Here is a 26,708-nt window from a genome sequence, read left to right as displayed (position 1 = left end):
TCATTTCGAAACGGATCAGAATGTAAATATAAATTTTATCTATAAATTAACTACATGAAACACATTTTTCAGACAAGTATAGACCACATTCAATACAAACTAGAACTTCACATTTGCTTTGGGTATGAGTGACTGATAGAGCTGTAAACAGGTTCTAAAATAGAGTGATTGTCCACAGATATAACGAAGTCAGGTAATTACAAACTACATCCCGGCAAAGCGAACTTCCGACTTGGCCTAGTAGGTCAGGGCGCTGCAGTTGACCAGATGTCCGTTTATGTTACGATACGTTAACATCACAGAGTTGTTGCACACATTTTCAGCGCCGGTAGTTCACTTTGACGAGTAGCATCATATTAATTATTTCCTTAGCCAACAATAATTATGTTTAAACTTATAGGCAAACATTATCATCATGTGGAGCGAGTAGCGTTGTAACAGTTTAAATTATATCAATAAATGTCGTAGAAAATTATATTCATCAGCATTTGCTTCTTAATCCATATTAATATGATAGCAAAGCAAACGTGACAGTGTCGCTTATTTTGGAGTCGGTATTGAACTATCCAAGAAAGTTCGGAAGAATTCGAACTTTCGTTTGATACGCTGGTTGCTAATGGAAATACTTAGTGAGCAATATACTTGCTCCTCTTTAGGCTATAAGCAGAAATAGAAACAATTTAGTCAGGCGGAAAATGTTCAGAAAACAAACCATGGAGGAAAACGTGCCCACTTATCGTGCAACACCAGATGTGAATGTAACAGGACGGAACACCAGTACAGTCTACTCTTGTTGTACTAGACTTTCTAAATCTCGCATATCCCGAAAGTTGGATTGGAAGAGGAGGTTCGGTTTATTGACTAGCCCGCTCCCCTGATCTGATGCCTCTTTATTAATTTTTTAGAGCATATCAAAAGCCTCGTTTACGAGACACCGTTAGAAGTGTTAGTTTCTTGTAACTTTGCCCACTTAATTATTTGCACAATATTGTTACTTCATTTATATGTAGTGCTCTGACGTTCAAAGACTTATAATAACTCAGAATTACTCCCTAGACCATGAGTGTCTATTGTAAAATTGTTACATAGCGCCCCTCTACGAGCTACTTCAGCTTGAGTACAACCTTTTGAATCATTCTGTGTATTCAGCTCCGATGAGACTTCATGGAAGCACGAGTTTAAGTAAACTAGCTCGGAAGACGACAACCGCTGCTAGTAAACTCTTCATCCTTTGAGTGCTGCTTAATTCGACTTATACTACATTTCACATCACTAAGTTCCACCTGACACATCAGCATGAAAATTGGTGATACCTAAAGCCTATTATTTACTTATAAAAGCGACGACGGTGCTGAATGAGAAGTCTTGGAGGGAGACACTGCCTGCCTGCCTGCCTGCCTGCCTGTCTGTCTGTCTGCCTTCCTTCTGTCTGTGACCTTGCACCTTGAATCCATATTTTGAGCTTCTTCGACCTATAAAACTAGTCAACAAAATTTAAGCATTTCTATTTATCCGAAATAAAATCAATAAAATATAGTGTAATTCGACCAGATAAATTCGAAAATGGCAGTATGAATGGTTCATTGGTTCTTCTTCAGAAGATATCTGCAATATATCTTTCAACTTTGTTCATCCTGGAAAGTATATGTAATTTGAAATCACGCACTTTATAAACGTGGTCTTTTGGCCTGCATTCTGTATTTTAATTAATGAGAATCTCCTATTACCGACTAGCAGTAATTAGCAATCATAGACGTGCTACAGCTGCCCAATAACGTCGTTGTAGAGTAGCGATATATTGATGAAAATGTTCGTGTTCATCGCTTACTGCGCCAAGATTTTCAGGGAAGAAGTCTAGGTGTGAATGGAGGAAATGCATCCTCTCAGACACATGTTGCATCCCATTCTATTATATGCCAGAAACATATTGTCCACTAATTCTCTATAATTTGATACCCTTTCGTTACCAAGGAAATTGAGTGCAACTCTAGAGAAGGTTCCTATTCAATTTTCTCCTCGCCATCAAAATGTTCACCAGCCATTAGTTTTTTTATTTGGTGATATATGAATATTCCTTTTTCGATTTTAGATTCACTTAAACGTGGAAAAATATGAAAGAAGTACCAAAATGATTCTCCGTTACTATTCATTACCTTTACAAAGCTTTTCATTAGTCCCAATTTAATATGCAACGCAGATAACATTATTTTGCTCTCATCAATCAGTGATTTGCTAAAAACATTTTTTTGTAACTGGTTCTAAGTTTTGTCTGAGAGGTCATTGCTTAGTTGTTAGTGTTTATCCTTTGCACGACTATCCCACTCACATAAAAAGCAGCAATTTTTGTATAATCCTACTGAAGACTTAATAGTGATTGCCACCACTTTCGTAGATTTGTGGAACGTGTACGACAACAAATATGGGGTGCAAACAGCTTATCCTGATCCTCTAACTTGCAGCCAAAATAAAGATTGTACACATTTTTAACAATAGGATTAACTTTACCTTTTGTGATTTAAAAGTAACTGCCCCACAAATATAAGAAAATTTATATGTGTTATTAACACACTTACGTAGCATTTTACATCTTTAACGCCAATTTTTATTACAGAAATTATTATATCAAATATATATATATATATATATATATATATATATATAATTTTATAATGCCTCACAATAGCGTTTAATAGTACATTATGCAACGAGCCTATAATGGTAGTATTTAAGACGCAAGTATGATTGTTTATGAAACGAGCGCAAGCGAGTTTCATAATTTTCATACGAGCGTCTTAATTACCATTATAGGCAAGTTTCATACAACTTTTTATGCTCGACCATATTTCTAACTTGAAAGTATTCAAAATTATGGTTATGTGCGAACTGACCTGAATTGTGAGATGTGCGCAGACGCGAAAGTATTGATTTTTTCCGACGAACAGATATCCACATTGACCTTGCTAGGCCATAAGAACCTACAGAGATAACATTGAATTAAATTAGACATTGAAAAACGAGATGACAAATTGAATTTATTTGAATATTATTTACAATTAACCCTAATTATTATAGTAACAGAACATAACCTTCTGCGACAGTATTGGATTTCCAGCCTCCGTGACTTTTCGCTAATTCTCTTTCGATTGCATATCCGAGAATAATCGATACTTGCGGTTTTATAACGGTACAAAGGTGACTTGTCATTGGCTGAACATCTGTAAGCTGACTTGTCATTGGCTGAAAACCTGTACTTTAATGAGTAGGTGTACTTTAATGACATGCATTAAAGGGCTGCTACATTTCGGCATGGTCGAGCATAAAATACTTTATATTTTAACTATTTTGAAGTGCACTGAAACACAGTTCACGCACTCAGAAACCAGACACTGAATGAAATTTCTAAAGGAATTACAAGATGTGAGTAGAATTTGGCCTGCAAGTGCCATAAACTCATCCTCAGGCCCCCGTTACAGGCTGTTTAAAAATATCTACTCGAATGAATCTTCGCTAATAATAAAAACTTAACGAAAGCGCCTGACCTGTGTATTGTAGAAATGAGGACTAATCTACCAAAATGAAGGTCATTTTCATGTTTAGCGACCTAAATTAGTAAGTTCTGACTCATTTTATCTCGGATACATTTTGGCTGTTGACTAGTGGATAGGGAAGCGACCAGTGTGGGCTTGAAGCAGCTAGCGGAGTTCGTGTTCAGTCTGCTTCAGGAATGTGTTCGAATCCCTCGTGTCGAGTTTTTCTAAGGTTTCCCCTAATTTCAGCGAATCATGGAATTCCTCTCACCATTGCCAATTTCATCGATGCCAGACAATGGCACTGTTGATACAGCGTCGTTAAATAACGGATTCAATCTGCACTAGATGAATAAGCGGTGGGATTCCCATGACATGAAGTGAGAATAAAACATGGCCAAAGTACACTTGTTTGTTATAAAATTGTGCTATTTGTTGTAATTTTAAATAAAATGAGCTACTGAATATCAACAAAGAAAATATGCACAAAAAAAATGGCTACGGCAGAGCAGATATTACGTAGGTACTGTATATCAACCCACTTGCCAGTAATAAAATTGTATCAACTGTCCCGCGACACTGATTTCTAAACAGAGTGCATTTGCGTGGAAGTTTATTGTCTAAAAAGCATGTTATGTAAATGAAATATTTTGCTCTGTATGTGCTATTTAATGTATCCTTAAATAATAACTTTGTCTATAAATACAGGGTTTCAGGGAATAAAAATGGTGATTTATTTTGAGGTTACTCTGAAGTATATATTATGAATGAAAGTTGTATGATTTAGTTTAATTTAATATATTTATTTTTTTTTATCAAAGTTTCCAGTGTCCTAAAACATACTCCTATACCCATTTTCAGGATTATACAGCCTTTCTCAATTCCTTTCTATTCTCCCGTATCCCATTTTCTAATCCCCTTTCTTTCATTCTTCTAATTATTCCTTATGTCCATGTCAGTTTTGGTCTTCGCCTCTTCCTTTTTTTGTTAGAATCCATTCATACATCTTCGGCAATCTATCTTCTGTCATCCTCTTCATGCGACCAAACAATCTTGTTTTGTTTTTATAGGTTCTACAAACGATCCTTGCACTTTAATTTTTTTATCTTATAACAGTGTTCCTATTTTGTCTTTTCTTGGTACTCTTGCACAAACGCACCCATCCGTAACTCGCAAGAAGTCATTACCTTATCCCATTAGATTTTTTCCTCTGGGGATATGTCAAAAACAAGTTTTACAGTAAAATCGTTCCAAATCTTGTCATCTCCAAGCAAAGAATCAAACAATTCCAAGCGTTACTCCAGACGTTCTTTCCAGATTGTGGACTGAAATTTAATATCGCTATAACGTCTGTGATGCTTTTAATGGTGCTCATATTGAAACTTAACAATGCTGTTTGGAATCATTTTGAGTCAATGAATTAAATAAAAGGACTTTCAATCCATTATACAAAATACATCCTTCACAGTAATCTCATGAATCTCATCAATCATTTTCAGTGACCCTGTGCAATATTATAGAGAGATTAAATACCAGTTTTAATAAAGTTTGGACATCAAATTTAATATGAGTATAGATGTTTCACTTTGTGGTGGCAGCTCTCTTGTGTCATTATTGTGAGGGGTTTGTTGTTTTCTCAGGATCGGTTGAAATAAGAGATTAGGAAGTCTAAGCATTGCGTATAATCGTGTCGCGAAAAGAGTTTACTTCCACCTGTCTTAGCATCTTACAATACCAAGGGAGAATATTTATCTTGTGTGTAAAAGGATTTTTTATCGCACTATGATTTTACCAGGCTATGTTTGCTTGTACAGGGGCATCATTTTATTTTTACTAATATTTTTAATATTAACCTGGCTATACCTTTGGATTAACGGTTGAGAACTGGAAACACCGTTTACTACCCGCTTCCACGACTGGAGTTCGATGATACTGGCGTAAAATACAAACAAATCACTTTACTAGGTATAGGAGGGAAGAAAATTAGTTCATCTATTTACGTGAACTAGGAAATATCGCGATTTTGAGTTTGATAATTTTCATTAGGTTTTTGTTTAATCAAAATACAGTACTGTATTAACAATAAGTGTTTTTACTCACGAACTGAGCTATGCATTCGGACGTATTCATTATGCACATTAGCACACAATATAGAGAATGACGTTAAATTGAAAAATAATCATAATATGGATACTTAAACACACTTTTGAAAATGGTGGCCGTTCATTTCGATACAGGCTTCAGTTCATTTGTGCATATTATCGCACTATAAACTATTGCATCTAATTCTAATTACTAGTTTCGTCCTTTGTACTAGTAACTCATGTTGAAATAATTCTGTACCTATTCTATAAAAGAGTAACTTACGTACTGTAAATTCAATCTTCACTTCTGCCCGACCCGCACAGATAAAATTACTCAGACTTGCTGTCTACGGTCGTCCAAGTGGTTATGTCGCAAGATTGTAGAAAAGGGAGAAAATACGTGACAGTTAATTACTTAACAAGGCCCTTTTATTTAAGTTATTTTAAACAGTTGTATAATATTACGTAGACGTCCACTTCCTAACAGAAATTAATGTTTTCAGAAAAGAGCTAAGACAGCCCAGCCACTAGCTTTTACAGAGATGCGAGCAGAATCAGATAGGGAAAATCTGGATGCGACGTAGGCAAATGGACGATAGTACCTGTGCGAAAACATCATTCAATATTGAAAGCTCTTTCGTCACTGAAAAACGCGAACATATTTCAGGAACATACTATACTCATTAACTCAGTACTGTTTACTATAAGTGGCCTTGGTTCTGTGTGGAGGACACTTGGAACTTCATTAGTAGAAGGGGTAGGAGTGAAGTACATTAAAAAACTCGGGTATAATAAAAATTGAAGTAAAAATAAAAAGATGTCCCTGTATTTACACTGCATTCGTCACTCTATCCGACGCCTACCCTAAAAAAAAAAAACGGACTGCCACCACAAAATGATAGATCTATAATATCTCGTGTACAACCCCTGCATACACATGCTCAAAGAATACCTACTCAAAAATACTGTAACATATTTCACACTCACACTGTATATTAACAATTTCTGTACTGTAGTAGACTTTTGCGCTTAATGAGTTGTGAGGGTGCTAGGAACAATAGACTGTGCCGGTACCATTTCGCATGGTCTGTAATAAGGCGATATTAGCGATCCTAGTGGTTAGCAACTATCAATGGATGCATATTTACTACTTATTGATCTTCGTGACCATATACACTAGACTGTGGTTATACTGTATGTCTATATAACAGTCTGTTACAATCTGCTAACTGTGCAGGAGGAACAAAAATGTTACATCGTAATTCCGCTCATAAATTGACTATCAAACGATCAACATAGACCGTTATTCCATCAATATGTATTGTGCAGTAAGCGGAGTATAAGATTGTATGTTATTGAAAGTCATATTACACATCATAGAAGTTTGTAACATTTTTAACTCCACAGAAATGGTGCTGTGAAGTACAGACAATCAACAGTTTTATACAATCAGAATATTATGAAATATACAAAATCAATAAAAAGGTTAAATTATGAACAAAATGATTATGACCTTTATTTTTAAATGCTATATATAATATGAATTAACACCATGTAATTGATTAAAGTTACACTCAGTGTCATATTATGAATAAACATACACTATTGATCAAATAATAACACTATTATTAGAAAATAACAGCAGTATTGAGATTTAGGGACACCATTAAATTAATGAAAGTTGTAAACAAAACAAATAAAGGAAATTAAATATTACAGTTGAGAAATTGTTTGGGAATGAAATTTGAACCCCTATCTCAGTATTCATCCCAACAGGGATGGCATATCTGTTAAGTATAAATTTGATTAACAATGAAGACAATAACAATCACAGTTTTTAAATGCTAACAGAGTAATACATTTCTGACATCAAGAGCAAGTTGTGAGCACATCTTCTTACAAGAGTTTCTACAAATCTGTTCCTGAAACAAAATACCTTGATGAAATTCTAAGATAAACTATGGTGGTAAAACACAACAAAGACTAACTAACACTAGGTAACGTGTAAATTAAAATACAACTAATAAAATACTGCAAAAATAACAAACAGGAACTTACATTACTTGGGGTACTTGAAGTATCTTTCGCACTAATTTGCGACTTCGTCTTCCTTGTTGTAGACTCAAGAACACTATCCTTCAGCGACTTTCGTGACACATCTTTCCACTTATTAGTATTGTGACAGCTGCAACGGGGTTCGAACACGCGTCCGACAGGGCGCGCGGCAGACGAAACGCTGGTACGCGGAGCATCTGCATGCTGAAGGGCAGAGGGGGTTTATTACGTCAACGCGGCAAACTAGAGGTTGCGCGCGCATCTGCTTTTGGGGCATGTGCTACGCGCGGTGAAGGAGGGGAGCAGCAGCGCGCGAGATGATTCGAGAATGGACACACGCGTCGAAATATCGCGAACTCGAACTTTCCAGGCTACGTCGCTGTAGTTATAAAAGAAGAAACGCGAGCGAACTTGAGCAGTTTCAGTTTATTCAGCCATTCAGTGAGTAAGCCAGTGAACAGAGCAAGCCAGCCAGTCTTGTGTACAGGAGTTCGACTTGAGTGTGCGTCCGCAACTGTGTCAGCATCCGAAGGCCTGAGTTCGAGTGCAGTGGACCGCAGTTGGAGGGACCTGAGTTCGAGTACAGTGGCCTGTCTCGGAAGGTCTGTGGTTCGAGATACTGTGAACTCGAGTGACTGAACTAGAAGAACTGTGAACTGAGAACTGACAGTTCTGATTTGTAAATAGTGCTTTGTAAATATTAGTTAAGATTAACAGTTCATTGTTGTTCGTAATAGTCCAAGTAAATTGTCATTGTCATTTGTGGAGTGCAATAACGAACGCTGTGTTGCTGTGCGGAGAGCAAATCCCATTGTTGAGATAATAAAGTTATATTGTTGTTTAGTATAAAAAACGTTACAGTATTAATTCATATGGATACTTTTTTTTTTAGATTTATTTAGCCGATCAATATCTACCGCAGAAATCGCCACTGTCTTGCAGTCGTCCATTTACGTAATGGATCAACCGAAACCTGATACACAGAGTTCAAGTACCCAGTATTCGTAAAGAGAACAAACTCCCGTGCAATAACGCCCGATACGATGTAAACAACTGGATACGCAAGAAGCGATTAGTAATATAGACCGTTATTCCAACCAAGAAATTCATGATTGTAACTGCTGTAGAAGCGCCTTTGGTGCAGATATTGAAAAATAATTTTTGTGACAGCTGTGTAAGACTATATAGGCCTATAGATTATTCCATTAAAAATACAATTTTGAAAAATTGTAACGTAGACCGTTATTCGGCCCAACGCTTCAATTAGAAGTTTACAGTGTAAATAAGAGAGTCCCAAATTTTTGGGGTGAATATAAATCAGGCCTCCAGAACCCGTAAGTAGGGGAAATACGACGTCAGCCTCACTCCACTTCTATTGGGGATGATGGACTTCTGCGAAAAGTTGTTGACATTCTTTGCGTGTGGAAGGTTCAAGACACTGTAATTTACAAAACAAAGGATTGTAATAAAGTCATTGTATTTTTAATGCGTTATGTCGTTTCAAGTTTTTCGATTCTGATAGATTTTCTGTCGCTAGTTTCTTTGAGATTTCTTTGCGTCTAACCTGCTTTAGATTTCCCAAAATTTTCCTCCTATCATCATCTACGCAAACATAAATTTCCAACATTTAAGTAATGAACATTGAAATTAATGTAAATGTCACTATTCATTTCAATACAAAATGAACACAACGAGTGATGTCCTTAATTTAACAGTATATAAATAAAAATATATATTCAATATAGAATTCGTAATAATGAACTTACCCGAAAGTTTGTCTATTCCATAATTCTTAATATAGACTTTGTTGAAATGTCTTTTAATATTGAAATGATGAGTAGAAATAAATTGGATGGGACACAGTAAATAAGCAATTCTTTCGTCTTTTTCAACAACAAAATAATCATTTTCCCATTTCCTTTGGAAGTAGTATTTACTTATTTACTTATTTATTTATTTATTTATTTATTTATTTATTTATTTATTTATTTATTTATTTATTTATTTTTATTTATTTATTTATTTTTATTTATTTATTTTTATTTATTTGTTTATTTATTTATTTACCTGGTAGTGGTAAGGCCATCAGGCCTTCTCTTCCCTTATACCAGGGGATTACAACTACAATATTAAGAATACAATTATAATTAATATTAAATTTACAGATACAATAAAAATCAAAGTACTAAAAGATTAACTGATTAATAAAAGCTAGACAGTTTATTGTAAAAGTTAAGAAGAGAGAAGCATTTCTTTTATTGATTAAGTACAAATTAAACCTACTCTACGCAGTAAGAAAATGCTTAATAAGCTTGCTTTTGAACGTTACTAAATTCCGGCAGTCTGTGATGTCACTGGGTAGGGTATTCCACAGGCGCGAGAGCGAGATTGTGTATGATGATGAATACGATGATGTCTTATGTGTTGGTATGGCTAGTATGCGGCTAGTATTTCTTCACGGGTTAGATTTTTTCCAGGTTCCAGTTCTCTTCAAACTGCAGTACGCATATTGTATATTTATTTATTTGGCTGCAGTGCGTTACAATGTTGAATGACAGCATTGACCTCCGGTCATATAGCTATCACTCACTTATCAACATACAATTGTTATATATGCATAGGTAGACCTTCTTACCTTATATGCTCACACACATTTTACAATTTATTTCACATGTTTTTTAAATTATGTATTCCCTCATTCGCTTTTCTCTTACTTTCTAAAGGTATGTTCCTAGGGATTTTATTATCTAAGCCGTTCATAGCAGAAGTGGTGTAAGACAAAATTGGGTAATGAGAGTTAAAGTAAACATTCTGTAAAATACAGTGCAAAATAACAATTAATATTTAATTTATTTAAACTATTAGTAGTTAGTGGATAGCAAGAATGCCATATTAATTGCTACTTTGCGCTGTCTTTTACAGAATTTTTACTTTAAACCTAATTACCCAATTCTGACTTACACCACTTTTGCTCTGAACGGCTCATCTGTGCATTTGTAATTCTTGATAGCGTATTCTGTACCTGCCGCCGCGAGAATGAATGTTGATATTGCCGAGCGCAACTAGAATGCTATGACCACACTGGTAGAAAAGGTGGGTGGGGTAGAAGGGCTATGAAAGCAGTCGCTCTGAGGAGCTATAGTTCTGCAGGTCTGGTGTAAATGATTCTGCTTCATTATTTTTGTTCAAAGAATATTAACCGAAATGTGGCCATCCGTATCAGATTCACGCTGCACATTAGCAGTTTTGGTACTGTACTCGTGGTAGGCTGTGTGTTTAATAGAAAGTATTGTAATAGGAAACGAAAGTGCGTGAGGCTTTAAAATTGTAATAGTGAATGATAAAATTTAAGCCTGCTTTGCAATTATGAGCAACATGCTTTAGTGACAGATTCTATTAACATTATCTTCAATGAAATCTGGTTCTGATTTGGAAGCTCAGAGGGATTATGCGACCGTTTAAGCGAGGTTAAAGACGGTTTAATCTGCGACTCCGCACGCTCATGCATACTAACAAGTTTCGCACCTGCTATGAAGCAACACGCGTTACTGCTCCGTCACAGAAGATAATTAGTCCCATAACAAATGAACTGTGTAATTGCGGTCGCCAGACTGCTGAATAGGTTCGGTCGGTTTTATAAACAAGAGAGATCCTTGCTCACTGGAGAGTGCTGTGTCATATACATTCAAACGTGTGTTGCATACACGAAGCAGCAAGAGATCAGTGAAAAATGGTTAGTAATTTTAATTTCAGTAGTAATTAAAAATAATCATATATTTAAAATTAATTCGCTGTGAATAGTGGTGACAGAAATCAATATATAGATGTCGGTATAAAAATAATTGTAACGAGAAATAATCTTTGCAACAAAAATGTGACAACACCGCTTGACATTACAAGTATTGATGCGTGCAAAAAAGTATTCAAAACAAATCCTTCCGCCTGGGTATTAATTGGACGCTCGGATTATACTCATTTGTGCAAGTCGTGATAATAAATCGGCTGATACCTTTATGCACACAATGCTATATACGAATGAGGTTTGGAATAGACATGTCTCAACTTTTTTTTTATAATCTGTTACTTAACAACGTTGTATCATCTACGAAGTTATCTACTGTAGATTCGATTGGTGATAGGTAGTAGTGTCGTGCATTACAGGCGCTATGTTCGGTTCAAGTTTGTCGAGTATGGCGAAGTTCGATATTCGCCGATGTTCGCTCTACAGAACGAGGCCTGTTGTGTTTGTTCCACTTTGTTATAAAAATATTCGCTGTCCTTCAATCATGTTTTAAGCCCTTAAGAATTTTAGTACAGATCTTGCGTTTAGTTTTTCATATGAAATAAGACGAAGTTTTTAATGTCTTGGTTGTCTCTCTCATGTTCGAACATTGCACGACACTAATAGGTACCTATTATTTTAGCGAAATGAGATGATTCATAGTCACTTTGTCTACTAAAATACTGTCTACAGACAGAATGTCTACGTTTTTTAGTCCAATACCAAAATATATAAAGTAAATGTCTACACAAATAACGTCTTTTCATTTGTCTACATAATGATGTCTACATATTTTATGAATACGCTTTAATTTTCATCTTCGATAACATTCTCAGTATAGCCTACAGCTTCAATCTATCAACACTCTAAGGCAGGGCTGAGCATGAGAGCGGCTCCATTTAGCCGGCCAGAGCTGCTCTCGCTCCACAAGGCAAGCTAGAGCAGAACGCTCACGCAGTGGCGGACTCACATTACAGCTACCTTCCCTGCATTAATATAACAAGAGCCACGGTTGTTCTAGTCATTCAGTCTGTCAGTACATAATAGTTTATAAGGATATTACATCAATCCATTGTACATTACAGAATTTATAACATTATTATTAATTTAATGAAATAAACTTCGCTCTATGCAAACACACAAATCATTTACATAACCCATACGCATATACTGCAATCTCCTCACTACGGTTCTACGAGACAGGCATATGGCTTCCACTTCCCCTACTTGCTGTGGACAGAGTTCATCTGCCAATATAATTAAACATCGCTTGATGAATTCACCTTCTTTGAATGTTCTCAATTCCTTTGCAATTTCGTGACAAATTTTGTAGCTAATCCTCACAGCCGATTCACTAAGTGCATTATTGTCATCCTGTTAATACATATATAATATAATATAATATAATATAATATAATATAATATAATATAATATAATATAATATAATATAATATATGAAGAGACCACTTCAAGAATGATGGATGTCACTTTTTTGTCGAAAATGAACCAAGACTCTGTCAATGCATAGCTTAAGACATGTAGAATGTACATAGAGTTATGTGGCATTAACACTGATAGTCATTGACCAATAATGATCGTAAAATCACAGTTAAGCTTTGAGCACTAAGCATTTCAAACTTTCAATTACTTCTCCTGAAAAATGTATTCTAAATGACATCCATCATTCTTGCAGTATACTCTTTATATAATATTATATTATATAATATATATGATGACATGATAATTATATGATATATGATATGATATGATATGGTATGATATATGATATATGATGATATGGTATGATATATGATATATGATATATGATATATGATATATGATATATGATATATGATATATGATATGATATGATATGATATGATATGATATGATATGATATGATATGATATATGATATGATATATGATATGATATGATATGATATATCATGAACTGTAATATACTATACTATAATATAACATAATGCTTGTATAATCTAAAATTATATATTACTAAATGTATAATAACTTATAATACAATATAAATATCAAATAGATACTCTAATATAATGTACCTGAGAAACATTTTCTTTAAGTTTTTGTATTAATTTATGGCGTTCATTACCGACATTTTTGTCATATTCAGTAGCACGTTGTAAAGAATAATGCCGTTGGATATTGAACTTCTTAATCAGTTGGAGTGTTTTATGACAAATTAAACACTTTGCTAATCCACTGCTCTCTACCAAAAAGAACTCCTCCTCCCATGATACATTAAAAGCATTGGGAGTAGCGGGCCGCTTTAGTGTATGAGCGGAAGCTCCGTCTTCAAAGTTTGCCGTCATACTGCAGAGTCACCACTGCACCGACACTGAATGACGTACAGTATGCATACGTCACAGCGCTCGGAAGAACCGCTCTTTAAACCACACAGCGCTCATTTCTCAGAATCACGTAATGTGCCCAGCCCTGCTCTAAGATATGTACGTATATCGTGGTTTTCCTTATATGTATTGTAGTTCCGGGCCATGTTCTCCACCTGCTGAAGATTCTTGCTATAGGTTTTTTTTTTTGTTATGGTGTTTTATTCTTCTGTGTCCAGCTAATGACTGAATAATTAACGAAGCATTGTCTCGTTGATCTTTCTGTATCGTCTCGATGAATCTCTATATTGAAACATGGTGAGATATAATCAGTCGCTGGAATTTATTATGCCAACCCTAAACTGTATTTGTAGTTCTATGCAAACTTTCCTGAACTTGGTTATATACGTTCCATGTCGGTGGTGCAAATAAGGGTCGAACTGCATGCCGCCTTCCACGAGCTGTTCTACCTCTAATACAGGGACATCATTTTATTTTTACTAACATTTTTAATATTAACCTGTCTATACCTTTAGAGAACCGGAAACACCGCTTGCTCCCCCCTCCAAGACTGGAGTTCGATGATACTGGCGTAAAACACAAATCACTCTACTAGGTATAGGAAGGAAGAAAAGTAGTTCATCCATTTACGTAAACTAGGAAATATCGCGATTTTGAGTTTGATAATTTTCATTAGGTTTTTCTTTAATCAAAGTACGGTACTGTATTAAGAATAAGTGTTTTTACTCACGAAGTGAGTTATCCATGCGAACGTATTCATTATGCAGTGTATATTATACTGTCTACAGCACATTAGCGTACAATATAGAGAAAGAAGTTAAATTGAAAAATAATCATAATATGAATATTTAAACACAATTTTGAAAATGGTGGCCGTTCATTTCGATGCAGGCTTCAGTTATTTTGTGCATATTATCGCACTATAGACTATTGCATCCAATTCCAATTGCCAGTTTTGTCCTTCGTACTAGTAACTTATGTTGAAATAATTATGTACCTACTCTACGTACTGTAAATTCAATCTTCACTTCTGCCCGACCCGAAAATATAAAATTACTCAGACATGCTATCTACTGTCCGTCCAAGTGGTTATGCCGCAGGATTGTAGAAAGGGAGGAAATCACGTGACAGTTAATTACTTAACGAGGCCCTTTTATTTAAGTTATTTTAAACAGTTGTATAATATTACTTAAACGTCCAATTCCTAACTGAAATTAATGTTTTCAGAAAAGAGGTAAGACAGCCCAGCTTTTACAGAGGAGCGAACAGAAGCAGGTGGAGGAAATAGAGATGCAAACGGACAGTACCTGTGCGAAAATATGATTCAATATTGAAAGCTCTTTCGTCACTGGAAAACGCGAACATATTTCTGGAACGTACTATACTCACTAACTCAGTGCTGTTTACTATATGCAGTCTTGGATCTGTGTGTAGAGGACAGTTGGAACTTTATTAGTAGAAGGAGTGGGAGTGAAGTATATTCAAAAACTCAGGTACAATAAAAATTGAAGTAAAAATAAAATGATGTCCCTGTATAATTGTAATCTATATATTCTGCCACTTCAATTACTTCTGAGATGGTAGCGCAGATGTATTCATAGATTTCACGGAGATCATCAAGGGGGACAAACGACAACGCCATTCAGAGTCGCATTTCATTTCTTACAATGTTATAGTTAATATAATGTTAAAGTTAATGGTATGACATAAATATTTTAATAAAATATTTTAGAAATAAACATTGCAGAAAGTAAACTGAAAACAATGAGATATAAATTATTTTTTTTTTTCTTAGAAACTAGTGGAGTGATTGGAATGAATTTTTTTTAACATAGAGTAAAGACATATTTTCATTTTGAGTACTAAAATCATTTTCTATGTTGATTTGGAAATTGTGGTTTTTCTGTAAATTTGAAAAATTAATGTAATTTTTTTTTTTTTTTTTTTTTCATATTTTGCAGTGATTATTGATACCGACTTCTATGAAATAATTTGAATGTTAAATAGTTGTAGTTCACATTATTGAGACATGATTGAATAATGTGTGGGCAAAGTTTCATGCAGAAAAATGGGAATTTATTTTGAAAAATTAAATTTAAGTGAAATCAGAAACATTACATTGTACACTTTGGAAACTAAGATTGACTTTTGTCCGTTTTTTAAACCAATAGAGTTGGACGTGTCCATTTTTGAAACACAAAATTCAGAATCAGGATAATGATGAGAAAATCCTATTCTAAACTATGTCAGGATTGAAAAAAGTCTGAAAGGGGGCATGGCATGTCTCACATCAATAATTTAAAAGTCTCTTAGAGACTTCAAATATTTGTTTGCAATAAATAATACATCAAATTAATCCCAGAAAAATGTAGATTTTTAGGCCTAAAACAAAAAAAGTCATTTTTGACCATTTTACATTCCCTGATTACCTGTTCTCAGTCGATGAGTCATATTTATGATTTTTTTTCATCTACAGCTCATAGTACTTGGAAAATTTGAACTGGGGCTACTTGATTTCGTATCAAAGCTCGTTAATTATTGGGGCACCTGTAGGCTTACATCTTATGCAGTAGTTATTTTATTCCACTATTACTATGTGAAATAATTCTGAAATACTTATTTGTACCTATTTTCAAGGAGAACTCATTGCGTCTGTTTAAATTAGACAAGTTTATGTTCTTTAACGAACAACAGAAACCACGGTAAATGAATGAAATGCTGTCAACATAGTTGATTGCATTACGTTTCAGTACGTTATTCTCTTTTATTCGTAGGCCTATGGAAGACGGACGCGGTAGCACTAAACCCTTCTAAACAGATTATTTTATGTTACAATGCTTTTGTTCTCCATTGGGAGTATAACAGCATTTCATGTAACTAAAATAAATTGGAAGAAAGATTTGTCAAACGAACCGCTGCTGTTTGCGTTCACAAATTGTACGCAACACAGAGTATATTTTCGAGGTACAAAACAGATTCTGTAAAATCTGTGTTCTACAAAGTTCTACAAACCAAATGTGGGCAAGTTCCCATAGAGTATTTCTAACGGGTTTTAGCAATAAAACAATTACAGGATAAGTAAAGAGTTTCATTCAGCTGATATTACTAAGTTCAATGGAAGACGGCAGTAGATAAGAGACGAAGTTGATTAGAAAAAATAAAATTTTACATATTCTCATATCAAGACGATACTCCATTGCGTAATGGTAGCAAATAATATGAAACTGTCATAGAAATACCTTTAAGAAATATATCCTTGACAATTGAATCATTTTCTGACTATATTAATCAATATATTCATTTGGGACGCTAAGACTATATGCCCTGTTGTAGCAGTCAACATCTCACAAAACTTTTGATTCTCTTCATTAGATATGAAATTATTCCGTGAGTGAAAAAGAAGAACATCTTGGAAAGTGAATACGAAATGAATGCTTTTCCTTTTAAAATTTTCCAGTGGAATGTTGTGTGTTTGCTATGCCATGTTTATACCATGTCTGTTTTGCGGCTTTGCTGTGAAGAAAATAGTTTACCACTGCTCTAGACACAGAGCCGTTTTCTTCTCTGGAACTTTCTCGAAATATTTTATTATTATGATGTACCGTAGTACATATGATATTTCCGTGCAGATATTCTGCGTCATCATATGATGAAAGATTACTGGGACGGAGAAAAATTTTCTCCGGTACTGGGATTTGAACCCGGGTTTTAAGATATACGTGCTGACGCTGTATCCATTAATTTTTCTCCGTTCCACTCATCTTTCATCATATGATGACGCAGAATATCTGGACGGATATATCATATGTACTTCGGTATAGCATAATACGAAAAATAATCACTTAGTGATTTAAGACGGCGCTTATTCCGTCGGATCCCAGCCACTTAGTCACTCATAACGAGTGCACCTCTGCACATGTATGGACATTGTGCCACTGTCATGCAACTATGATGCAGTGCATGAGATCAGGCCACTAGAGGGAACACAAGAGATGGAACTTAAACTGAGAGAATTCGATCCGACATCGGGATGGGAATCCGGTGTGGCTTAGAGGATAGAACGTCAGAACGTAAAGCTGAAAACCCGGGTTCAAATCCCGGTGCCGAAGAGAATTTTTCTCCGTTCCACTCATCTTTCATCAAATATTTTATCTTTGTATAATAATTTTTATGTTAATAGCTGATCTGTAGTCTAGGAAGCGTCGAAAAAACCACCTGAAATGTTCCAAATACAGAAGTCATTACTGTTTTATTCTATGCACTAGCGTGTTTCCATTTCGTAGTTGCTTTCTTTCTAAAAAAAAATGTGAAATAAAGAAATTCTCGTCGCCAATAACTGTTTGATTTAGAGAACTGTTACTGACCCTTAATTGATTACACTCCTTTACCCGCAGAAGTTTCAAGTTCTCCTTTCTCGCGAAAGAACAGATTTACAAATCGGTCGTCACGTTGAACTAATAGGAGGTTACCGTTCATACTGCATTGCGTGAGATTCAAACCACAGAAGAATCATGTATTAATTAGGATAAAGGTTGGTAATATTGTGATATGAGTAATATTGCGATAGTTCTTTTTGAGAATTTATTATAATTTTACTGAGCGAGAGAAAGGCCGTCATCGTATTAAGGAAATGTTCGTGGACAAGTTTCTGCACAAAACCGATTCTTTTATCGCTCAGTAGAATTGTAATAAATTCTCAAAAAGAACTATCACAATATTACTCGTATCACAATATTACCCTATACCAGCAAAATTTGAGATTTTGAAAACTGTAATTTACATTTATGAAGTCTGAATACTTTCTCTCACCATCTTACGTGGAATAAAAATGAAGATAGCACAAGGCAACTGAAAGCAACACAAATATTGAACGACAAAGTAGTAAAGTACAAATAAAAGTTGGCTGATTCATTTAAACAGAACGATATCAGAATCACATTCAGAGTGGTACAGGATAAATCAAGAGAAAAAAGAAATCTGGGCAGATTCAGCAAAATATGATTAGAATCATTACATATGAATCAGGATACTGGTTTGATTCTTACGAGACATATAAAGTTATTCCTCTTTCTCCTTCAACCCTCTTTCAATCAGTACTCCGATGTCACCATATTAAACTTTTTTTTTCAATGGCCTCCTTAATTTAAAAATTCTTATAATTTCACCATTATGCTTTTTTAGATATTACACTGAGGCCTAAAATCATTTCTCATATTTAAACAATACACCGTGTCCAGCTTAGAGAGATCGAGAAATAAATGCTCACCATTTAAAATCGGATGAAGATATTGTTTTAATTTACATCTGACAAGATGCAGCAACTATCCAAGTTTATGCACCAATGGTTTAAAAACAGTTGCATGTTTATCTGCATGCGCACTAACATTTATCGTGGAAACAAGCCTGGCACCATTCAGTAGAATATTCCGTCATTGGAGCATTTTTCTTCATCGAGGCGACAGTCCCAGAGAATGTGTATTATCTGGACATGTTGCGGATCATTTTTTGTTGATCAGCTCCTCCCAGAATCGGTTTTTCAGCAACATGGGGCTCCACCCCATTACTATGGAGCAGTGCATGGCTTCTTGAATGCAAACTTTCCCAATAGGTTGATCGGAAGAGGAGAACCCTTGCTTGGCCACCTAGGTCAACCGACTTGACACCCATTGACCATCCTCTGGGGCTTTGTGACAAGTGTTGTGTACCAACGTGATACAGTTGACACTTTGGAAAAACTGAGACAACGCATTATAAATGCAGCTGCGCTAATCACTCCACAAATGTTATGGAACACTTGGCAGAAGGTTGAGTACCTTTTGGATGTCTTCAGGGTAGCTCGAGGCGCACACATCGAGTTGCACTGACCAGTCTTCGAAACTCGGAGAGTTTTTACATCAAGTTATACAAAAAGTTATGTTATGCAACCATTATTAATACTTTAAATTAGCACTTATTTCTCGATCCCTCTGTAATTGTTAATGGCACAGCAACGCAAGAGTCCACACCTGTGGAGTAACGGTCAGCGCGTCTGGCCGCGAAACCAGGTGGCCCGGGTTCGATTCCCGGTCGGGGCAAGTTACCTGGTTGAGTTTTTTTCCGGGGTTTTCCCTCAACCCAATATGAGCAAATGCTGGGTAACTTTCGGTGCTGGATCCCGGACTCATTTCACCGGCATTATCACATTCATCTCATTCAGACGCTAAATAACCAAAGATGTTGATAAAGCGTCGTAAAATAACCTACTAAAATAAAAAAAGCAACGCAAGAAGTGTCAGTAGACAGATAATCTCTCCAAGGTTTAGGCTATTTTAAATTAAATTAAGTTTTATTTAACGACGCTCGCAACTGCCGAGGTTATATCAGCGCTGCCGGTGAGCCGGAAGTTTGTTCCATGGGAGTTTTTTTTACATGTTAGTAAATCTAGTGACATGAGCCTGTCGCATTTAAGCACATTTAAATGTCATCGACCTGGATCGGGATCGAATCCGCAACCTCGGACACACAAGGCCAGCACTATACCGACTGCGCCAACCAGGGCGACTAGTTCTATTTTATACTTACTGGTTCTCAGTAAATGTGAATTTCTATACTTCGTTCCATAATGTCTGACAGGAAAAGTAGACAGAGAAAGAGAGAAGTATAATTGCTATTCAACCAATAGCAGAGGTATCATTCCATGCTTATCTTGAAGTTGGGCGGGTGTAAAACGCTTCAGATCGCCCATCTTCAAGTCAAGTGTGGAATGAGATCCCTGCCATTAGTTGAATAGCAATTATACGTCTCTCCTCCTCTGCCGGCAATGTTTACATCTTCTCTCAGACATTATGGAATGAAGTATAGTCACACGGCACACATCTAGGTGCTATTTTCAATTCCTCCCACACTGCACAGCAGCATTGGTGTGACGTCGTAGCTCCTGCATGTTATTGGCGAAAGTAAGAAATTAAAAATTGTCCTTTACATACTACCACAGAAAAAACACAGTGGTTTGGGTCAAGGTAGTACGGAGGTCACTTCGTCGAGTTTTAGTCTTCGACAGTGAAGCGACAAATCCAACGTTGAGGTACTTACGCGCATGATGGTGGAAGTGAGGTGATGTACAGTCTTAGAAAAACGTTTTGTCGCACAGATACTTTATAGTCCCAGAAAGGAGACAGTGCGCATGATCGGAGGACGAGCGACCCGGTTCACAAGAGAAAGACTAGTTGAGGTAATAAAATTAGTTTTGTTCCGTTGTATGTCTGATCATGCGCACTGCCTCCTTTCGGGGACTTACAAAGTACCTGTGCGACAAATCTTTTTCCTAATACTGTACACTCTTACTGAAAAATGAACTGTTCCTCTACCTGTAGTTACAACAGAACGATAAGCTGCGAAATTCAGATCACAAAACGCTCTCTGAGGTTTTGATAGCGCCAGTTTTAGCAATGACATTCCCCATGAATAACAAGAACATACACATACAGTAGTATACACTTAAACTAGGAGATATTAACACTACAGCTTGTGTATTTTGTCAAGACACTCACGATGCGCAATAGGGGAACAACGTTTCTGTGAAGTGGGTAGGAGTAGAAGGGAAGATCGGGCTTGTGTCTACCGAGTTCAAAGCAAAGGCTAACGCATTCTCCTATAATTCGTAAGTAGACTCATCCGATCTCGTGCGCAGCTCTGTAGGAAGAGTGAGGGAGTGTCTGGAAATAATGCATGCGCATTTTGAGACTATCTTCCTTAACTCTGGATTGACACATGACTGAAATATGCTGACATGAATTTAACATGATACTTAAGGAACACGACATAAATTATTATGGCATTCCATATTATTATGAGGTAATTCGAAATAATCTTAATCTCCGTATAACGTCAAAGTAACGTTCAAATCTTTTAAATCTTTATATAATTGTAGTTACAAAAGAAAGAAATTCTTGTGACTTGCCATAATCGAATTTAATTTATCCAGGTTCGTGGAATAGCTATAGGGTGAAGCTGGATAAAATTGGTATGTTAACTAAATGGAAGATGCGACAAACTGATCGCATTTAGGCCTTTCATATGGCCTCTTTTCGAACTCCCAAATTCTGAAATGGTTGAAAATAGTCGGTAAATTTTGTCTGGACCCTTTTAATTGAGGGACAGTTATTTGACGTGCCATAAATCTGATATGGGTCTGTCACCTTTACTGCCCGCCCTTCCGATGGATGTCACGCTGAGGCAGTGAGCTCTATACTAAACTGGAGGCACCACTGCAATGCTCTTTCTTGCCAGAAAACGATGGCGAGGGTATTGCTCTCTCTTTCTAACTAATGTGTTTCAATGGTTCTTTCGTGAGGTTGATGTTGCACATGCGCAGTAAGCAATAAAAATGTCGTTATTGTGTATGATAGCATTCACTGCAAGGGAGACAAGGACAACACTATGTTAGAAAGAGATAGCAATACGCTCAGGCGCTCTTAGTTCGCGTCACGCTTTTAAAGCATTGAGTAGTGCCTCCAGTTTAGTAGAGAGCTCATTGCGCTGAGGTCACTTACCACTCTCATCCGGATTTAAACATGCGCAACCACCGGCGTGGCTGTCGGTTAAGGCGCTTGCTTGCCGGTCTGAAGTTGCGCTCGGGGTTCGATCCCCGCTTGGGATGGTTTCCTGGTTTGATTTTTTCCGAAGTTTTCCCCAACCGTAAGGTGAATGCCAGGTAATCTATGGTGAATCCTCGGCCACATCTCGCCAAATATCATCTCGCTATCACCAATCTCATTGACCCTAAATAACCTCATAGTTGATACAGCGTCGTTAAATAACAAAAAAAATAAATAAACATGCGTTCCCCGGATTTAATAGGAAGCATGATAACTTACATGCTTTTAAGGAACCCGGAGGTTCATTGCCGCCCTCACATAAGCCCATCATCGGTCCCTATCCTGAGCAAGATTAATCCAGTCTCCATCATCATATCCCACCTCCCTCAAATCCATTTTAATATTATCTTCCCATCTACGTCTCGGCCTCCCTAAAGGTCTTTTTCCCTCCGGCCTCCCAACTAACACTCTTTATACATTTATGGATTCGCCCGTACGTGCTACATGCCCTGCCCATCTCAAACGTCTGGATTTAATGTTCCTAATTATGTCAGGTGAACAATACAATGCGTGCAATTCTGTGTTGTGTAACTTCCTCCATTCTCCTGTAACTTCATCCCTCTTAGCCCTAAATATTTTCCTAATCACCTTATTCTCAAACACCCTTAACCTATGTTCCTCTCTCAAAGTGAGAGTCCAAGTTTCACAACCATAAAGAACAACCGGTAATATAACTGTTTTATAAATTCTAATTTTCAGATTTTTTGACAGCAGACTGGATGACAAAAGCTTCTCAACCGAATAATAACAGGCATTTCCCATATTTATACTGTGTTTAATTTCCTCCGGAGTAGATCTATTATTTATATTTGTTACTGTTCCTCCCAGGTATTGAATTTTTCCACCTCTTCAAAAGATAAATTTCCAATTTTTATATTTCCATTTCGTACAATATTCTCGTCGCGAGACATAATCATATACTTTGTCTTTCCGGGATTTACTTCCAAACCTATATCTTTACTTGCTTCAAGTAAGATTCCCGTGTCCGGGGCTGTTTGAAGGTTTCGTAATAAGCTGTTTTTTATGGTGATGAGTTGTTAGCCCTTCGCCCAACCCCCAAGCCGGAGGACCACCCCTCATCGGCTGTCCGCGACTGCTTGTTCAATATATTATTTACAGCTACCCTCCATTCTTGGAGGCCGTCTCCTCGATCCGCAACCTGAGGACGCGCCATGCCGTGATAACTACTAGAATAAATATGCCCGCAAATGTACGGTGCAGTATACTTACAAAGTCGGATGATCTTTACAAGTGAAATCATATTGAACTTTCTGCACAACAATTTGGGAAATCCTGAGCAAACAATTTGTATAGGTCTATACTTATGCCGAACAATAGACAAGGAAGGAAATTGTAGAAAGATTTGAATAGCCTAGATAATACAGTGTCATTGAATATCTATTTAAATTAAGGTTTTCCACTGCTTGTTGTCAGGTCGCACCGCCGCACGCTGTCTTCGCCCTCTGTCGCTGTGGATCGCTTCGAGAGGCGCCGCAACAGGGTTGTGTTCCGCGTGCTGCAAGCGGGCCGCAGCAGTATGCCGGGAGCGGGCGGACGCCTCAGACTGCCCTCACTGGGAACGGAGTCCACGACCTCCAGCAGCGGAAGCCAGGGCAGTGGCGGTGTATCGCAGCTGCAGAAAGAGCAGCACCGAGTCGTCGTTATGGGGTATGCGTGAGCTGAAGTGTTATTATTATTATTATTATTATTATTATTATTATTATTATTATTATTATTATTATTATTATTATTATTATACAAGGCTACTAACCCGGTCCACGGTACACAGGGCAGACATTTATGTCATAACTGGATACACATGGCTAAATCTCGGCAGACGCGTCCACGACGCGGGGGTGGGCAACACCTGTTGGTGGCTAAGTTTTGTCGAGGACCCAGTGACGCAGGGTATATTGTGTCCCCCTGCACAGGGATACGTGTGAAGACTTCAACGGTCTCCAGGGCGACGTGGGAGACATAGACGACCAGCAAGACTTGGAGAGCGGAAGAAGCAGCCCTCTCTGGAGGGGTTAGTACACAGAGAAGCATGTTTGGAGGCTTTGAGGTGGCAGCCCCACCACCAAACTAGCCCTGCGCAGCGCTCGTAACGCGGCCAGGGGACTTAATAATCTACTGACAAACTTCAGGGAATTAGCCGGACTGATACCTCTAAGACGACAAAAGCAAAGAACAAGGGAAAACGATTTGGCATTACGGAAAAACTGAACATTGCAACATGGAATGCACGAGGAATAGCTAATAAAGACATGGAACTACAGAAAGAGTTGAAAGATATGAAAGTAGATATTGCAGTCATTACCGAAACAAAAAAGAAATTGAAAGGTTCGAAACAATTAGAAGACTACATCATGCTCTACTCCGGAGTACCAGGTAATAAACGAGCTTCATCAGGGGTTGCAGTCCTGTTAAGGAAAGAATGGAAGACCAGAATCCATAGCTATAATTTTATAAATGATAGGATAATAAATGTAAGAATTAAAGTTCATAGAGGATATCTAACAATCGTGGGAATATACGCTCCAGAAGAGGGCCGGAAAGACGAAAGCATAGAGTTCTATGAGCATTTACAGAAACACATAAATTCTGTCCGCAAAACTGATTATATAGCCATATGCGGAGATTTCAATGCACGAGTGGGGAAAACACCTATAGAAAGAATTTTAGGAACAAATGGAGAAACAATTTTAAATGAGAATGGCAAAATGCTACAAAATTTTGCAGTATTTAATGAATACAAAATAACAAATTCTTTTTTCCGCCATAAGGAAATACATAAGTATACCTGGGCAGCAAGAGGTCTGAAGTCTATAATAGACTATATTTTGTCAAATACGAAATTATCACCACACATTTTGGACACAAGAGCTTATCGGGGCTGCGATATATACTCAGACCATTATTTGTTAATATCTAAGGTAAGCATCCCTAAATATTGGGCTTTCAAAAATAAGAAACCACCCAAAAGAGATGAAGCCAATTACAAAATACATTTACTGCAACAAGACAGTATAAGGAAGCTATACTGTTCAAGAATACAAGAGAATCTGGATCATAGAGCTATAAGCAGAGATGTAAACCTGGAATGGGAGGATTTGAAAGATACTATATTAAAATCTGCAAATGAAGCCCTTGGTAAAAGGAGGAAGTTTAAAAATAAGAAAGGAATATGGCGGTGGAATGAACAAATAAAACAGATTATCCAGGAAAAGAAAGAAGCATATCTTAAATACTTGCAAACAAAATCTACTGAAGACAGAATAGACTATAAGAAGAAAAGTGCTATAGCCAAGAGAGAAGTAAGGAAAATAAACAGAGAAAGTTGGGATAAATTTGTTAGTGACATTGAATACGATATACATGGAGCACAAAATATGGCTTATAAAGTGATAAAACATCTAAATAAATCTGAGAAAGACTGCCTGAACATGAACAACATCAAACATGAGGAGTGGCTCAACTATTTTCAACATTTGTGGACAAATAAGAACAAAGATAATAACGAAACTCACAATGAAGAAATGAATGATATTGATCCTATAGAATATTATGAGCTAGAAGAAATATTAAAAAGTTTCAAAAACAAAAAGTCGCCAGGTACGGACGCAATGAACATCGAGCTAATAAGATACGCTCCAGTAGAAGTAAAATCAAGATATCTACAAATAATTAATATATGCTGGAGCACATACACAATACCGAAAGAGTGGAAAATATCCAAAATATGTCCAATTTTCAAAAAAGGAAATAGAAATCACTGCAATAACTACAGAGGAATAAGCCTACTTAATATAGCCTATACAATTTACGCGAAAATTATTACAAGAAGATTGAATATTATAAATGAAGTAATGCTGGGAGAAGAACAAAACGGATTTAGGAAAGGACGTTCATGTTCTGATTGTATATTTATAATGGAACAGCTTATACAAAAAAGGAGAGAATACAATCTACCAACATATATATTATTTGTGGATTACGAAAAAGCCTTTGATAAAGTCTTACGGGGAAAACTATGGAGCATAATGAGGAACAAAGGATACCCCATCCATCTAATAAATGTTATACAAAGTCTGTATCAAAATACATTAATTACGATTGACAATGGAACAGGCGCGACAGCTGAAGTAAACCAAGGTGTTAAACAAGGCTGCCCGATGTCTCCAGCACTTTTTAGTATATACATTGACGAGGCCATTAAGAGATGGCAAGATACTATAACGG

General features: G+C 36.6%; 1 protein-coding gene across 1 annotated transcript in view; it reads left to right on the top strand.

The window, feature by feature from the left end:
- Positions 1-26,708, top strand: part of LOC138704836 (GTP-binding protein Rhes-like) — a 377,948-nt gene that overhangs the window by 324,878 nt on the left and 26,362 nt on the right. The window contains exon 2 of the mRNA XM_069833141.1: positions 23,901-24,134. Coding sequence (XP_069689242.1) covers positions 24,004-24,134 — 131 coding nt within the window. The 5' untranslated portion in view covers positions 23,901-24,003. The remainder of the gene's footprint in view (positions 1-23,900; positions 24,135-26,708) is intronic.

This window comes from Periplaneta americana, chromosome 8, assembly GCF_040183065.1.
Source record: "Periplaneta americana isolate PAMFEO1 chromosome 8, P.americana_PAMFEO1_priV1, whole genome shotgun sequence".
NCBI classification, from domain to species: Eukaryota; Metazoa; Arthropoda; class Insecta; order Blattodea; family Blattidae; genus Periplaneta; species Periplaneta americana.
The sequence above is the reverse complement of the archived record's forward strand: the minus strand, read 5'-3'. Positions and strand labels throughout refer to the sequence as shown.